The 17,676-nt window shown below is 43.1% G+C and overlaps 1 protein-coding gene across 1 annotated transcript in view; it reads left to right on the top strand.

The window, feature by feature from the left end:
* LOC144781952 (cytochrome P450 2A13-like) overlaps positions 1 to 17,676 on the top strand; it is an 820,837-nt gene that overhangs the window by 697,820 nt on the left and 105,341 nt on the right. Inside the window, exon 7 of the mRNA XM_078661043.1 lies at positions 11,844 to 12,034. Coding sequence (XP_078517169.1) covers positions 11,844 to 12,034 — 191 coding nt within the window. The remainder of the gene's footprint in view (positions 1 to 11,843; positions 12,035 to 17,676) is intronic.

Below are 17,676 nucleotides of genomic sequence, written 5' to 3'. Positions count from 1 at the left end.
AAGAAAGCTAAAAATGTATTCAGAAATTGTGTTTTTTTGTTGTGTTTTTTTATTTGGAATAAATGCATTCAGTGGTTTTTGAGAAATTAAGGTTTAAATGTGAGTGATATCTTGACAGTTAGGGGGCACATTAGGATGGCGGGCGGACTTTGTCCACCCGCCGTCCCGACTTAAAAAGGGAACGTCCGCCATGAGAGCGGGTGTCCCATGGGGACTATTAGGATGCGCCCCCCACACCGGCGGGCACATCCCGCATTTTCAGCATTGCGGCGGGCGGTGCTGAAAGCACCGCCTGTCGCAATGCTAAAAATGCACGTCATGCATTTCAATGCACAACGTGACAGGCACAGCGCGGTGCCTGCCACGTTGTATATTGAAATTCCCCCCACATGTGCACCCCCACCCCCAGAATCCCTGGGGGCCTGCAACGGGCCCCCACAAGAGATTCCTGCATGCCTTTCCATGGCGGCTGTGCCGCCACGGAAAAGCATGTGTCCGCACCCATCATAATATGGATGGCGGTGTCTAGCAGACATCGCCACCATATTAAACTCTTTTCCCACCGGTCGACTTGTCAACTGGGCGGAAAAGCGGCGGACGGTCTTTCCATCCGCCGTGGCCCCCGTGCCATAGTAATATGATGGGGGGAAAAGGGTGGCGGACGGGGATGGATTTCGGGCGGATCGCCACAGCCATGCGGGAGGTGGCAATCCGCACGACATCCTAATGGGTCCCTTAGTGTCCCGATATGCTGTCATTTGCCACTTTAAAGGGGATTAGTCAATCCTGATTGGTTGGTCAGAACCTGAACAATATATTGTGGCAGCCATTATAGTATTCAGGGACATGGCCCCGGTGTTCTGAAAATGAATGAAAAGAATATATAAGGAGGCAGGGTGAGTACAGCATGGTCCTAAAAGGTATGTTGTAGGGTCCTGTAGGTTCTAGAAGATAAAACAAGAGCATGTTTTCTGTAAATTCCCACCAGCATCCTCATCATGTGAGAATTAAGTCTGACATACTTAGTAAACCATGTACTTCCAATAGCAGGAGAAACTTGACAGTTGATCACCCGATGTTCTACTATATTCTCCCACAGTGTTCTAAAAAACAACTAGAGTGCTAGTATTATTATTTAGAAGAAAAATGTGGCACACCTGAAGCCATCTTCATTGTATCAAACTTGTAAAACCAAAAACATGTCCTCAAGACATTAACAAAATGAGGAGCTTTGTTTTGTCTTAGAAAATATGTTTAGTGCTGTAGAAAGCAAAATTGGACAATTTTTTTATGATTTCTCAAAACTTTTTCCTCATCCATTTCACTAAATGGTTGTGACATGCAGACTGAAATGAGCTTTCAACACCAGCAACATCCTGCCAGTTATCTCCCTCATGATCAAGTATAGCTTTCCCACAGACTCCAGCATAACCAACTAGTATACTAACATTCTGCATTTTTGATAAAAATGTGGCACACCTGAAGGCCGTCTCATTTTAATCAAAGCTTTACCCCATCACTGCCAGGCGTGTTCCACACCTTGCGCCAAATATTTTTTTTTTTGCTATTACATCCTGAGGATTCTAAAAGTATCCTGGGATTGTGGTTTCCCCTGGAGGGGACTGAGAAATTTTGTTTTTTTGGGGGGGGATCAGGCAGCCTTTTGTCAGAAAAACTAATTTTCTACACAGTTTTGGCATTTTAGTGGGATTGCCTATTTTTTCTATGTTTTGTGCTTTTCTCCTCCTTCCAGTTAATGATAGAATTGGGTGTGAAAACCATTAATGGATACCGGAAAGCTATACATTTCTGGAAAGTAGTCAAAATTCTGAATTCAGCAAGGGGTCATTTGTGTAGATACTTCACGGTTTTGCTATAGAAAGTAACAGTTGAATAACAAAATATTGAAATTTAGTTAAAAAACAGCCATCTGTGCCCACATTTTCACCTGTCTCATTTTCTAACTATGCAGATTTTCTAAAGCAATATTTCGTTATGTCCACTGGACCCTTATGGTTGTGGGGATATAACCCAGAGCCAGTAAATGAGCTGCATCTTGCAATGTTTTTTCATTGTGTACCAGGTATACAGCTATTCATTTGGTAAAATATAAAGAGTGGAAAATAGGTATCAAGTAAACCTATGTATTTCTGAAATGGGAACAATTTATGGAGTTTAGAGGCAGTGGTAATTTGCACATCTCTGAATGTATGGGTAACCTTACTAGCACGTGAATTAGAGGGCATTTTCTAAATTACTTCTTTTTACACACTGTCTTACATTTGGAAGACAGTAATGTTTTGAAAGACAATTGGTATTAATGCTTGTTCTACTATTCTGTGTTACCCAAAGCCTCCAGAAGGAAATGGTACCTTACTTGTGTGGGCAAAACGCATCGTGGACACATCACATTTTTCCACTGAAAACTGACGCTTTTTTTAAAATGTCCCTGGCTGTGGATTTTGGGCTCTAGCTGAGCCAGCACCCAGGGTAAGCTTTCAAACCTCTACATGATTTAAAACTAGACACCCAGAGAAATCCACGATGGGGTGACATGTGTGGCTCTCACCAGGTTCTTTTATCCAGAATTCCATGCAAACCTCAAAATTTTTCTAAAATAAATAAATTTTTCTCACATTTCTGTGATGGAAAGTTCTGGAATCTCCTTCCACTCAGCATTCCCCCAAGTCTCCCAATAAAAATGGTACCTCACATTTGTGGGTAGACCCAGTGCCCATGATAATAATTGGCCCAAAACGTACTGTGGAGACATCAAAATTATTGATCACAAAATGACCTGCTTTTGCAAGGGAGTAAACTGTATTTTTGGTCCTAGGCTTGCAGCCATCTGGGAAAATCTACCAAACCACGGGCCTCATTTGTGAGAAGTGATGCATCGCTGCGTGAAAGCAGCTATGCGACACTTCTCAGTACGCCCTCCGTGTGACATAATTGATGCGTCATATTTACTGTATGACGCATCATGTCGCAAGGAGTTACAGATACATCAGTATTTCTGACGTATCTGTATGGCGCAAAAGTGACGCATTGCTGGAGTGTGTCACAAAAGTGACGCAACTCCAGCAATGTGTCCTTTCACATGGGGCTTGAAAGGGCCTGCATCTGTCTTACGCCTGCTGTGAGGCAGGCGTAAGATATTGACTCATTTGTGTCCTAGAAGTGGCGTCACTTCTATGACCCTTTCTTGCGTCAAAACGCCCCCCCATGCATACATTATACCTGGCGCAGGTATAATGTGGCACAAGGGTTTACAAAGTGACACATCTACCTAGATGCGTCACTTTGTAAATATGGTGCAACAAGGCACATTTGTTACCCCGCTAGTGCGTCATAAAAAGTGATGCACTGGTGGCGTGAAAGTGAGGCACGGCCTCATAAATAAGGCCCCAAGACTTTTCTGAAATTTAGACACCAGGGGGAGTCTAGGGAGGTGTGACTTGTGTTGCTATCCCAACGTTTTTCTACCCACAATCCCCTCCAAACCGTAACTTTTGCTAAATAAAATCACATTTTCCTCACATTTCTATGTGAAAAGGTTGTGGGATCACTCGACCGACACAAATTTCCTACCACCCAGTGTTTCCCCAGGTCTCCTAATAAAAATGGTACCTCACTTATAAGGGTGAGCATAGTGCCTGTGACAGGGAAGGGCCCGAAATTTATAGTGGAGATATCAAAATTGTCTATCACCAAATTAATTGGTTTGAAACGGGGTACCCGCATTTTTGGTCCTGAACTCAGGTGCCATCTAGGGAAACCTATCACTTTAATTAGTCTTTATTCGATATATTTCAATCATCAAAGACATTTTACAAGATAAAAATGTGTTGTTTTTTGTCCCACCCCTCCCCCCCACCCCACAGAAATACAGGATCCACATGAGTTAATACAATAAATAAACAAAAAATAATAAAGATCTTCCTATCTCATACTATTTGCACTATTACACAATCTTAAAATATCCTATTTACACCTTTACACAATCTTAAAATATCCTATTTACATCTTTACATAGTCTTAAGATATCCAGCTAAGTTCATTAGATGCCAATCGAAAGAAAATAAAAAGTAACAACTACTTGTTGTGGTTTGCATAGTTTATCACATAAAAATGTATACTAAAAAGAAATTTAAATAAATGCAAACTGTACGACATGAAATAACAATCCTAAGCTTATTCCAAACAGATTTTGCGTGCCCGAATTATCCACATCCAGTGGAGGAATTTTGCCATAGCTATAACAACAGGCTGAGAGGAATCTGTTCTTAAGATCCTGACAGCCTCGTTTGACGTTTTTAAACCTAACTGGATGCAAATTGGTTTAAGCCATGATTGTCTAGGTATTCTATATTCAGGGCAGGCAAATAACACATGTCCGATGTTTTCGTTATGGTCCGGACAGAAGGGGCACCTTGGAGTTTGTACCTTATTCCATTTCACTATTAGGGCATTTAACGGAAGTGTCCCCACCCTCAACTGATGGTACCTCTTCCGGTCCCCTGGGACCGTGATCCAATCCCAGTAGGATTCGAGGGTCGGTGAGTGCTTGAGCTCCAAATAATCATATGTAAAGGAACGGTCAATATGATTCCTAAAGCACTTAATCTCCACCATACTCCAGTAGAGTTCACGAAGTGTCTTTTTCGGTGGAAAAACACTATTTAAGGGATCATCCCACATTTGGGATAGACCCAGTGCCCTATATAGAAGTTTAGCCTCTTTCAACCAGACTATCTTATTAGCAGTATCTAGGGTTCTCACCTCCAGGAAGCCTTGGGCATACTGGAAGAGTTCAGGAGTTACCCATAACCTTCTCCAGTAGGCCACAATTCTATACCTGGCTATGTCCCTAAAGCTATAAAATCCCAAATCATACTTTAAAGGTATCAATGGGGTTGACATTGGTAACCCAGTAATGTTGCGGAGAAATTTGTTCTGTGCTACCGTCAACTTGTTAAAATTACTGGACCCCCAGAGTTCTGCTCCGTAAAGAACAGCTGCTCCGACCTTAGCATTATAGATTTTTAAGACAGGTCTAATTGGTTTGGTATAAGATGAAAAAAGCTCCTTTGTGAGAACTCCTGCAAGTTGAGCATGTTTTGTGTCTAATTCATTTATATGATGTTTCCAATCTAGATTGTATGACAGATTGATACCAAGGTACTTGAAGACCTGGGTCTGCTCGAGCTGGACCCCATCCATAATGACTCTACCTCTAATGTGTTTCCGCTTGTGCATAACCATAAATTTAGTTTTGCTGGTATTAATTACAAGACCATGATCAATGCAAAATCCTTCAAACACCCTAATGGCCTTTTGAAGTCCCTGCTGGGTCTTTGATATCAGCAAGGTATCGTCCGCAAACATCAACAGGGGGATCGGCCTTCCTGCCAACCTTGGGGCATCCGTGGGCTGATGTTCAAAATAACTGATCACCCTGTTGATGTATAACGAGAAGAGTGTTGGTGCGAGCACGCATCCTTGGCGTACACCCCTCGCAATGGGGAACTTCTCAGTGGTACTACCCTGCTGGTTCCATCGTACTTGTGCAAAACTGTTTTCATGCATCCTGATCAATAGAGACAGGATTTCTTTTGGAATACCCTGATCATGTAGGATATTCCACAGTTTATGGCGGGGAACTAAATCAAAAGCTGATTTTAAATCAACAAAAGCTGCAAAAAGCATCCCGCCCCCTAATAAAACTGTACGCCAATACAATAAAACAAATCTAAAAACTTGATCGATAGTGCTGGTATGACTACGAAAACCAGCCTGCAGGGGAGATAATATATCATGATCATCTATCCACCCATGAATTCGCTGTAATAATAACCTTGCCACAACTTTTTGTATACATGCAATCAGGCTAATAGGCCTGTAATTGCCTGGATCCGAGCATGCCCCCTTTTTAAAGATGGGGATAATCTCGGCTCCTTTCCAGGTCTCAGGAATAGGCGAGCCCTTTGCAATAGCGTTGGCTAACAGCTGAATATAGGTGGCCCATAGGTCCTTGTCGTGCATAAACAAATCTGCAGGGATAAAATCTAGGCCCGGAGCTCTGGCTTTAGGTATACAGCTCAGTGTTTTTAGGATATCATCTTTGGAGAAGACTAAGGGGCTCGCAAGAATATCTGCTAAAGCTAGACATTCCTCTTCGCCTTCATCCTCAGCAGCAAAATGGGTAGAAAAATGGGATACCCAGGCTTCTGGTAGCACATGGTTAGAGGGTTCTCCTCTATTAGACCCCCTTCCCCATTTAACAATGTTCCAGAAGGGTGTCATAGATCTTTCCCTACTGGCATCGAGTAGATCCCTCCAGTAGCCTTCCTCCCAATCCCTTTTTGCACTTAATTGCACTTTTTTGTACATAGCTCGGGCCTCCCTTATTTTGGTTTTATCTCGAGTTTTTACCGCATCTGACAGGAACCTGTAGGCAGTCCTGCAGGTCTTGTCATACCACTGATCCTCCTTTCTTATCGGTCTACGTGGCTTTTTCTTAGCTTTCTTTACAAAAAATAATTTTAACTTGTTAAAAAATTTGTCGTGGATCCTGCTAATTTCAGCTATCGGGGTATTTTTATCATATATGTCCTGGACTTCATGGATGGCCAGAGTTGTTAAGTCCCTTATGGCTACCATGCTTTCCTCATTTGCTGCACAAATTGCCCATCTGATGTGTCTTTGATCGTTGGAAAGGTTTATCTGAACAGTTTCCCTCTCTTCCTCATTTGTCATCAGATCGAACAATTTAAAGGTTAAAATCAGTGGGTCGTGGTCACTTTCCACCCTTGTCTCAATCCTCATATCAAGAACATTCCCCCAGTTCTCTTTGTTAGTCAATATATAATCAATACGACTTTGAGTAGTTCCATTAGAGAAAGTAGGGGCACCCTGCTTATCTGATAATGTTCTTCCGTTAGTGGCCCTCAGCCCAGACTCAACACATAATACTTTTAACTGTAATGCAGCCTCAGACCATCTTTTAATAGGTATCAAGGAAAGCTGTGGGATTTCCCAAATGAAGTCCTCTTCAGTAGTGAGGTCAACATCCTGGTTATCAAGTGGTTCAAAACAACAATTAAAATCACCACCAATAATAATATCAGCATTCAAACAGTGTTGGTTTAATAGAATATCCAACAGTTCAACCGCCTTAGTGGGTTTACCACCCGGTAGGCCCCTTGAGTAGATGTTAAAAATAAAGATGTCCCTACTTGGCGGATGCTGTAATTTGACCAATAATATATCAGGACTATTGGTATCTATTTGTAACACTGAGTAATCATTATTCTGCTTAATCCATGTTACCAAGCCACCTTTTGCCCTTCCCCTTGAGCTTGGGGTGGCTGGAATGAAATAATGTAAATATCCCTGAATTGGATCCGGTTCTAACTGCCAAGTCTCCTGAAAGAGGATTATATCCTTTGAATCCAGGAAAGTTAGCAGATCCTGTGATAAAATCTTGTTTTTTAACCCTGCAACATTCCAGGACATCAAAGTACGTTGTATATTAACATTGTCACTGGTAGATTTTGTACTATTGGTTTGACCTTCACACTGTTGCTGAGTAAAATTATATTCACATGCGTTACCATCTATAACAACCAATTCAGGAGAAAAAATCTCATATGACTCAAGTATATCATTATTAGTAGTAAGTTTGGAACGTTCAATACGCTGGTGAGCATTAGTCATATTACCAGACTCGACCTGTGTGTTGCTTACATTAGTCAAAGCATCAGTTAATACAGTATTTAATCCAGTATTTAACCGGGTGCCCATTTCCCTGACCGCATGAGTGACAACAGGAATTAGAAGGTTTTCAAGTCTATTACCCAGTCAATCACAATCATTTAGCCCTGATAAGGCTTCATATCTATTACCTAAAACCATACCCCAATCGTTTAGGGGAACCCCTTGGCCTCTGTTGTTTCTCACAGTGTTCCACATAGGTCCAGGAGTCCTTGGAAAAGTCACATTCTCTTGCTCTCCATAAAAGAATTTTAACGTAAGAGGAACAACAGATCCTGCTCTTCTTTGGGGGGGATTGATATGGTTTAGGAGATTTGGCAGAACACCTGGATGGGAAAAAGTCACTATAACACAATCTCCCTTGAATACTTTCGGTCGATTTCCAATCCACGCCACCCTCTTAGTGGATTTAATCTCGGATGCAAGTTGATATTTTCCTCCTGGTGCCATTTGCGTATTATTTGTTAGCCAATGGAGGGCCTTACTAAACATAGATGCTGGTGTTTCGGATTGTGCATCTGCTGGCGGGGGGACATTGGCCAGAACCAGGACCACAGGAGAGGCTTCCTCAATAAATTGGAGGGGATCTATTTCCTGACAGTTTATTGGCACATTACCTTTGGGTCCTGATACCCCGGCGGTGTTCAGAGGTCGAATAATAGAATGAGTTTCATTCCCGACTGTACTTTCTGGGAGCGTAGGACTGCTCTCTTTTTCTATAGAGCTCTTTGCCTTAGATTCTATTGGTTTCGCCATTTGTGTCACTAAGGTATTAACTATCTCAACCCCTTCCACAGCTTTGACTTGAAGACCACTCATCTTTTTTACCTCCGCATTCAATTTGTCAATCTTAGCGATTAAGGGCTTAATGATGGTTTGAATTTTGGAGTCAATAATGTCTGCTATTTTCTGAAGCAAATCGTCCTCATTATAGCTTTTATCGTGATTGCTTTTATCAAGAACATTAGTGTCACCATCATCTAAAATTTTTGCCTTGTTTTGCCCTGTCGGAGTAGCATTTTTCCTCCTATTACTTGAACGTAACCCCATCCGCTTTTGATGAGTTTTCCTATTTTTTCTCGAAGGTCGAGTTTCCTGCTCAGGAGATGGCAAATCATCAACATTATGCACCAGAATCTCGTGATCATGTTCAATATTTATTCCTTGATCTAGTGGCATAACATTTGCGGCATCATCCAGGATAAGGCTATTCTGATCATCCAAGTTTGGAGTAGGATGGACCGTAATGTCTATTAGGTTAGTGGAGTCATCAAATACTAAAGAGCCTGAATGTTGGGGACTTTGGATTGGGCTTAGTAACTGTAGGTCAGGCGACTGACTTAGTCCTAGTGATTCTCTTCTGTCTTTATTTATTTTGGTTATGACTTGGAGCATGTAGTTTTCTATGGGCTTAGAGTTAACTGTAGGCTTAGAGTTAACAGAGGGCTGTTTTTTAGTATTTTTTTTAGACATATTAAGATTGTATTGTTGTTTGTCCTGAGATTATATGGGCTTTGCCAGTAGACACCAGATACTTGGATGAAGCGCGTGTATCAGTGAGTTTCATTAAGAGCTCCCAAGGAGCCTTACGTGATGACGCTGCACAGTAAATTTAATAGAGAAGGGAAATTTCTTACTTGCTTGGGTTACAGATGTTAGAGGGGTTGCCCAGTCCAGTCCCGGCCAGTCTAGGACTGTCTAAGACTGTCCCGCCCTTGTCCCGGGCTTCTCCCGCGCGCGCGACTCGCGGGGCGAGAGGGGGCGTCTCCCTTTTCAGCGCCGCCTGGCGCTCCTCTCGCGTCACGAGCGCGTCACCCCTGGTGCTACTGGGGGCTGTAGTGCGCTCTCAGCGCGTCCCGCTGGTCCTGCCGTTCACCTCACGGCTTCCCTGCCCGATGGCTGCCTGCTCCGTTTAGCTGTGAAGTTTTGAAACGCTCCACAGTGCTCCAGCGGCGTCTCCCTTTTCAGCGCCGCCTGGCGCTCCTCTCGCGTCACGAGCGCGTCACCCCTGGTGCTGCTGGGGGCTGTAGTGCGCTCTCAGCGCGTCCCGCTGGTCCTGCCGTTCACCTCACGGCTTCCCTGCCCGATGGCTGCCTGCTCCGTTTAGCTGTGAAGTTTTGAAACGCTCCACAGTGCTCCAGCGGCGTCTCCCTTTTCAGCGCCGCCTGGCGCTCCTCTCGCGTCACGAGCGCGTCACCCCTGGTGCTGCTGGGGGCTGTAGTGCGCTCTCAGCGCGTCCCGCTGGTCCTGCCGTTCACCTCACGGCTTCCCTGCCCGATGGCTGCCTGCTCCGTTTAGCTGTGAAGTTTTGAAACCTATCAAACCCAGACATTTCTGAACACTAGACACCCGGAAGAGTACAGGGATCTATGGCTTGCATGGATCCTTCAATGATGTCTTACCCAGAATCCCCTGCAAATCTGAAATTTAGCTTAAAAAAAATCACATTTTTCTCACATTTCTGTGGGGGATCCCCGCGCTGACACACATTTTCTACCGCCCAGCTTTTTCCCCTGGCTCAATCCATGTTCTCTAGGGGATATGATATGGTATTGACTCTTGGAGTGCTTTAAATGGAAATATAAAAGAGGAGGTGCTCACTTTTAAGAGTACATGTCAGCTCTTGAAAAGTGTCAGTACTCTTCCATCAAATATATTTCAGTAGTGCTGAGAAGTACAACTACTCTCCCTTTCAAATTAAATAACTGCAGGTGCTCAGTAACGAAAGGTACCTGTCCATTTAAAGCACTGAACTCTTGTGCACATTGTCTAGCATGCAGTGGACAAACACACATCAACTGAAAGGAAAATATATTGAAAGTATTAGAGGGCTAATCATATAAAGTCAAGTACATTATATTTGTCTTTGGATCATTCATAAATGTTAACAGATATTAATGTTTTAGTGTGTACCTATGGATGATTTCTGAAGGATGCCGGAAAAAAGTGTAAAGCACGCTATTATTTTATTGATTATATATAAATGTCCTTAGTTCTTAAATCTACTTTCCGAAATGTTTGGTATCAGAGTACTTTTTGAATCCTGTGATTTTCATAGCATGAACACAGAAACTGTTGAAATATTTTGCATCTGACCCTGTGACATGTGGCCTTCGGTGCACACCCCTGTGGCAGCTTACCCTATTACCAGGCTTTATTTCAAAACCCCAGTGGCTTCGGGGCCTGGTCCCATAGTGATGTGTTTTCTTTTCTTCTCTTGAATTTTTGAGTATGCAAACCCAATGCTTATTTGCTTACCACAAGGCTGTATGGAGCGGATTGAGGCCTTGGAACAATGCAGGTGACCAAACCTTCAGTTTTCAGCAGCTGGGGTTTACTGGAGGGCCTGTCTTGTGACCTGACCCTGAACTGACCTTGCCATGCGAACCTACTCTGTGTACAAGCAAGTTTGGGCACAGGATCTGACTGCAATCAAGCCTTCTCCTCTGTTAGAATCCGGAAACCCTGTATGGGGTTGTGAACACCACATACATTCTGAGATTGTAAACATTAACTTGTGGGTTGCAAATCCAGCAAAAATCCCTCCAAGGGCCCCTGCCTTAAGGACCCTGGTGTTGGGGATGTACGAACTGAATTTTCTTAGGTAATTTTTTTCAGGACATGATAATCAAAAGCTACATTAGGTAATCCTGAAAACTATACATCGTTTACTGTTGCAGGCAATCAATCACAGTGCTTGGGTCTGTGAAATCTGATTTGTGTTTGTAAGCCCACACTAGACAACAGGAGAAAATGCTCCCTTGACAATGGGAATTTTTCAAAATAGAGAAAAAAGAAAGCTCGGACCTTACCATAACTGGAAAGATGGTCACAACACCAGAGAAAGGGTGCTTATTGGTTTGCTAATAACTTTCGTCCCTTATGACAAATGTGCACACAACATTTATAAAAAAAAGTGTATCCACCTCTGCTCCATCCTGGAAAGTTTCAGGGTGATCTTTCAAGCGTCTACAAACAAAAAAGGGTATGCTGATCGTTATTACAATTGCAATAACTGTGAATCTGAAGTTGTGTTCCAGTACTAATTAAGGCAGTTTTCTTGGCAGCAAAAGTCCAGGAGGAGATCGACAATGTGATTAATGAGAAGAACTGTACTCCAACCTTTGAAGACAGAGGGAAGATGCCGTACACAAAAGCTGTGATTGCCGAGATCCAGCGATGCAGTGACAATTTTCCAATGGGAGGTTCTCACGCTGTGACACGTGATACTCCATTTAGGGAGTTTGTCTTGCCTAAGGTAAATGTCATTTTTATGTTTAAGTAAAACCTCCTCCCACTCTAATTTTTTATTTAGAATTCATCTCTAAATAAGCATGGAACATAAGCTAAATGTATTTGTTTTTGTTCATGCATTTTTTGTTTAAGTGGTTGTTTTTATGAAATAAAAGCATAGCATCAAACAGTAGGTCAGCCAGGAAAACACAATTTTCAACAATCCATCACTGAATGACCAATATAAATGTAAAAACAAATCTTATTTACAACTACACAGTCTCATATCAACAGGGTGACAGCTGCCCTCTTCATTTATTACCACTGGTCTGGCACTAACAGACTACTAAAACAATGTATTGATTCAATTAATTCCCGCATGCAACCATGTACTTCGAATTGCATTGACTCTTCTGTACTGAATCTTTCTTATATGCCATGTGAAGTAGGATTCCTACACCAAGTTTGAAAGACACAATCACAGTGATTTGTAAAGAAGCAACATGTCCAGAACTGCAAAATAACAGATTGCTGGTCTTTTAAAATCCCTATTAATATAGAAAGGAGGAGATTTCCCAATACTTTTCCTTAATTAATTCCTGAATTGAGTTGTAAGCTGCTATATGACGAAGGTCTTTGATATAAATTCACCTGATTGTGTCAAGTGTTCTTTATAGTTTTGAGATATAGTAGCCCAAACACAGTTTCTTTTGAATGTGCTTTCCCTTTCGATTACTATGAGTGTTATCTGTTTTCTTGTTGCTGCTTTGTAAAAGCACTACTTTTTTCTGAAGATTTTTTATCTGTTTGATCTCAGAGTAAGAGTTCTCAAATTTTGATGTCCTATTATTTGTGCAGGGTGAGCTGTGCATTCCTTAATAAACGTTCAAATGACCATTACAAGTTAGGCCGTTTTCAGTCCAATTTTTACCCTCCACCCTCTGGAGTGTCTTTACTCGGTAGACAATGGAAATTCAGGGTTGGATTACAATATTTCTCTTAAAGGCATTTTGGGTAATAATTTGTGGGAAGTGTTGTTTCCTCTCCATTTATCAAATAGGGCCTCATTAGGATGTTGTTCAGAAAGGCTCCGAAAGGCATTCAGATTTTCCTAACCCGAGTCGGAACCCATGTTAGGAAACATTTCCGACCAACAGACTACAATAGTAGGTAGCCATTCGGTCTTTCTTACTCGGTTCCAACTGGCATTCGGAGACTTCGAGTAGGTGGGAGCCAAATATTACATGTCTACGGACTGCGTTTCCGACCAAAGTATTATGATATCGGATTCGGACAGCCATTCTGAGTCATTTTGTCTGACATGGGACGGCTGTTGAAAACTTACTTTGGGGGCCCGTAGAAGGCCCCCCTTCACCTTGAGGCCTCTGATTGGGGCCTGTGGGGGCACCCATGGGACCCCTCTTTACAATCATGCACAGTGTGGCGGGCACCATGTGGTGCCTGCCACAGGGTGCAAGGATTCCACAAACCCCCCTTTCTTCAATGGGAGCCTATGTTGTCTGTCCGAACACAGGGTCCCATTGAAGTAAATGGGAGTCTGACCGAACGGAGTTCGAAAACATTGTAATCGGTCGGTTGGACTCCCCGAACCCGAGTAGGGCAGAAAACATTCTGACAAGGAGACGGTCGGGATCCTTTCTGACTGACATCATAATGAGGCCCATAGGCTTGAACAGAATTTCACCCAGCTACTTTGACAGCTTACAGCAGCTGAAGTCTCCATGTGAAGTGGTGCAGATCTGCATGAACAGCTAGGGTCATATCAGGCACGCAACGTCCACAGTAGTGGAATGAATCTTGAGGGGCGCCCCCTGCAAAGTACATGGATGGGTCCCCCTCCGGACTCACTCCGGAGCTCTCAGGCCAGGGTACTGTGCTAAGGGGGTCCCTGGAGCTTGGGGGCCCGTGCACTGCTGGGGCTGTGTGCCATTTGTTACGCCACTGAACGTCCATTGTTATAAAAGTGCTTTAACCCCCCCCCCTTGCCGCACACATCGTGTGCCGCATACCCAGACTGCAGCTTTGCGGGTGCTTGTCTCAGGGAGTGCCTGGGCAGAGTACTATTTTGGAAACATTTTCTTTTCTAGAAAATTAGGTTCAGCTTTTTAGCTTCTGGATAGAGTCTTCAAAGAAGAGGTGGTGTCCACCGGCGATTCTAAATATGCTAATTCACTGACTCCAAAGTGGGAGCTCGCACTGTACTGTCAGTCAGTCAGAATATCTTTATTCGACTTATTACAAGTCATACAAAGAAACAAAACAGTAAAACCCTAAGAAGGGATGTATACATAAATGACCCTTCAGTGACCTAAAAACATCAAACTAAATACATATTATATTATAAATACTATATACAAGAATAAATAGAAAATGCATTATACAATCCATCAGAATAAAGAAAAACACAACAACTTTAAAAAAGTTTAAGGCGACACCTGACCCCCCCTTTTTACCCTTGCAGCGGCCACTAAAAAGTTGGCAATACAAAAAGTTGTGCAGGGATTTGTCAGGAGTTGTAAATAAAGCAACGCCGGACGCACCTGAGTAAAGCCTGCTTCTTTCAGGATAGGGAGCAAATATTTTCTTCTCTGCTCATGGTATAGGCTACAAAACATAATAAAATGCATTGTATCCTGAACAGAAAAATGGTCACAACTGCATGGGGGGGCTAAGTCTGGCTTCTGCCAAGATGTAAAAGAACCTAAGTAAAAATGTAACAGGTTAAACCTAAATTTAGTTAGTAAAAACCTGTGGTAAGGGACTGTAACAAAAATGAGATAAGATGCAAGGGAAGGTTCGCTCACCAAGAGATTGTGAGCCCTAACTGCTGGCTTCTGCATTTCAGCTTCCTCACGACACATTTCCTTCATAACCCTAAATGACTGTTTAATAAGGTCTACGTCCAGAGCTCTAATCTTTTCTGGGCTTAGAAAGAGTTCTGGGCGGCCCAAATCCGTAAATGATTTAATTAAATAGGCCAACCATGGGATGCTACTATGTTTATCAAGTAATAAGACATCCTTCAATATTATGTGGTTCAAAGGAAGATCTTCGTTCAGCCACATTTTCAGCCACAGAGTTAGAGGTGCTAAACTCAATGAGTCTGACAGGTAGGGTAAACCCACCTCTTTATGTATGGAAAAAGTCGGAGTTGACTGGGGGATAGAGAGAAGCGACCTTATAAATCTATTTTCTGCCCTTTGGATGGGATCAAGATTCACGTACCCCCACAAAGGGGATCCATATAGGGCAATAGCAACAGGCTTGCACTTATAGATCTTTAAGAGGGCTTCCATGGGCCTGGCTCCCAGCTTACCAGCAAAGCCCAAGAGCGCTGAGGAAGATCTTATAACCGCCAGCCTCTTTGCTCTAATCTGTGGCCCCCACGTTCCGTTCTGGTCAAACAAGACACCCAGATATGGAAATGTGGATACCTTGGCAACCAGGGCCCCTCTGCAAAAGAATGATTTATGTTTCTTTTTGAAACGTTCAAAGGTTACTCGAAGTGGCCTGGGGCGCCCAGATGGGGCCGCCACCAATGAAACTAAAACCGGCACATCCCCTGAGGACCACTGATCAAGACCGACGAGTGAAGTGGGCTAAAGTGATTCCGGAAATTTTTTATGGAAAATGTTTTCCTAAAATTAAAGACAATGTGGAGATCTGTAAAAATCCGGGTACGCAAGGTATTCACATAGTCCATAGGTGCATTGCTGTCATTAGAGAATATGGGCTGTTTGATAATCTCCCAAAATTTCCTACTGTCCTTCAGCACTGCTGCCGAGAGAAGATTTTCCCATGTTTCGCTTTTAATGGTGTCTTTGCGTTTCTTGACGGCTGACTTATAGTTTTTCCTTAATCTCAAGATTACATCTTTATCCCTTGGAGTGTTTTTTAAAGCTGCCAACAATTCTCTATGGGCTTTTGTGCATGCAGAATCAAACCATCGCTTATGTCCTTGTACGCCCTGGATTGGTTTTGCTAAAAGATCCTTGGATACCTGATTACAGATTGCCTCATAGGCCACTACTATGTGAATACCTTGCGTACCCGGATTTTTACAGATCTCCACATTGTCTTTAATTTTAGGAAAACATTTTCCATAAAAAATTTCCGGAATCACTTTAGCCCACTTCACTCGTCGGTCTTGATCAGTGGTCCTCAGGGGATGTGCCGGTTTTAGTTTCATTGGTGGCGGCCCCATCTGGAGGTATTGCGACCGCTATATTCAGAGTTCCCTGAATTGTAGAAATTTACATATAAAATCCTACATGTTTTGTTAATCACCCTTTCAATCAATAGGATATTGTCAGAGTCAGTATTAATCTGTCTATAGCTGCCCACTAAATCTAATGCAAACAAAATCACCAAGCCCCCTTTGGCTCTACCCGCCCTGCTAGCCACTGCTGGTTTAGTAAAACAGGTGAACCCATCCCACCAACGATTGCTGGATGTGTCCCATGTTTCTTGCAAGGCGACTATATGGTGCTTAGTGACAAAGCTCGACCAGGAATTATCCTGGCGTTTTGCAGCTAAGCCTGCTACATTCCAACTAATAATCCTGCAGGAATCAGTGGGTAACCTTAGTTCATTTGCAACCTCTAAATCACCCTCAGCTACTGGTTGCAATAGTGGGCCTTGGCTGTCGTCAACTAGACACGGACTCTGTATGCCCTCTCCCCCCGTACTCGAGTTTACCGCAGCCACAGTACAAGATGCAAGCAGTTGCTGTGCAGAGTTCATTAACACTTGACACTCTGATGCTACATTGGGGACACAATTATTCGGGTACTCAAAAGTATTCAGAACACCACATTTTACTATTGGGTTGTTCAGCACCTCCCTATCCGTGTCAAATCCTGGTACGAGTCAATCGCAAGTATTCAGGTCAGATAGAGGGCCAAACCTATTTCCTGTAGCAAAGCCCCACTCAAAAGGAGTAGCCACCTGACCCTGTCCATATAAAGCTGGGTTCCACATAGGTTGTGGGGTATTTGGGCGTGTAAGAAAATGATCATTTCTCAACCAGTGTGAGGGCCTAAATCCCTGCGCGCTATGTTCCTGGCCCGTGAGGCCAGAACCCCAGCCATTAAACCTTGGATCTTGTGCGAGGGCTTGCCTGTTAGTTAACTCTTTCTGGTAGTTAAATCTTCCTGGCTCGCGATATACTGGACGCTTAAACCAGTCATTAAAATGTTGAGATGTGGTACCCCCACCCCAGCTACTGGGGTTAACGTGTCTTTTGTAACTAGGAATAATGGGTATAGTAGCAAACTGAGTCTCATCATAAAAGAACTTTAGAGTAAGAGGGACTATAGAGCCGCTACGACGTTGGGGTGGGAAAACATTATTCAAAATTTCTGGGAGGACCTCGGCATTGACAAAGTTTAGAATGACACAGTCCCCCTTGTACTTTTTTGGCTTACTGCCAATCCAGGGGACTCTCCTAGTCATAACGATATCCCCTACCAGTTTGTCAAGCCCTTGTTGTGCCATATGCATATTGTTAGAGAGCCAATGTAATGCTTTATCTTTTAGGTCTTGATTGGACTCTTTTTTCCCTTGTGATAGAACCGGGACATTCGCCAGCACCAACACTACTGGCGAAGCTTCCACTACAAATTGGGCTGAAACATCCTCTTGTTG

Source organism: Lissotriton helveticus, chromosome 9 (genome assembly GCF_964261635.1).
Source record: "Lissotriton helveticus chromosome 9, aLisHel1.1, whole genome shotgun sequence".
Taxonomy (NCBI): Eukaryota; Metazoa; Chordata; class Amphibia; order Caudata; family Salamandridae; genus Lissotriton; species Lissotriton helveticus.
Note: the sequence above shows the minus strand (reverse complement) of the source record. Positions and strands in the feature narration are given on the sequence as shown.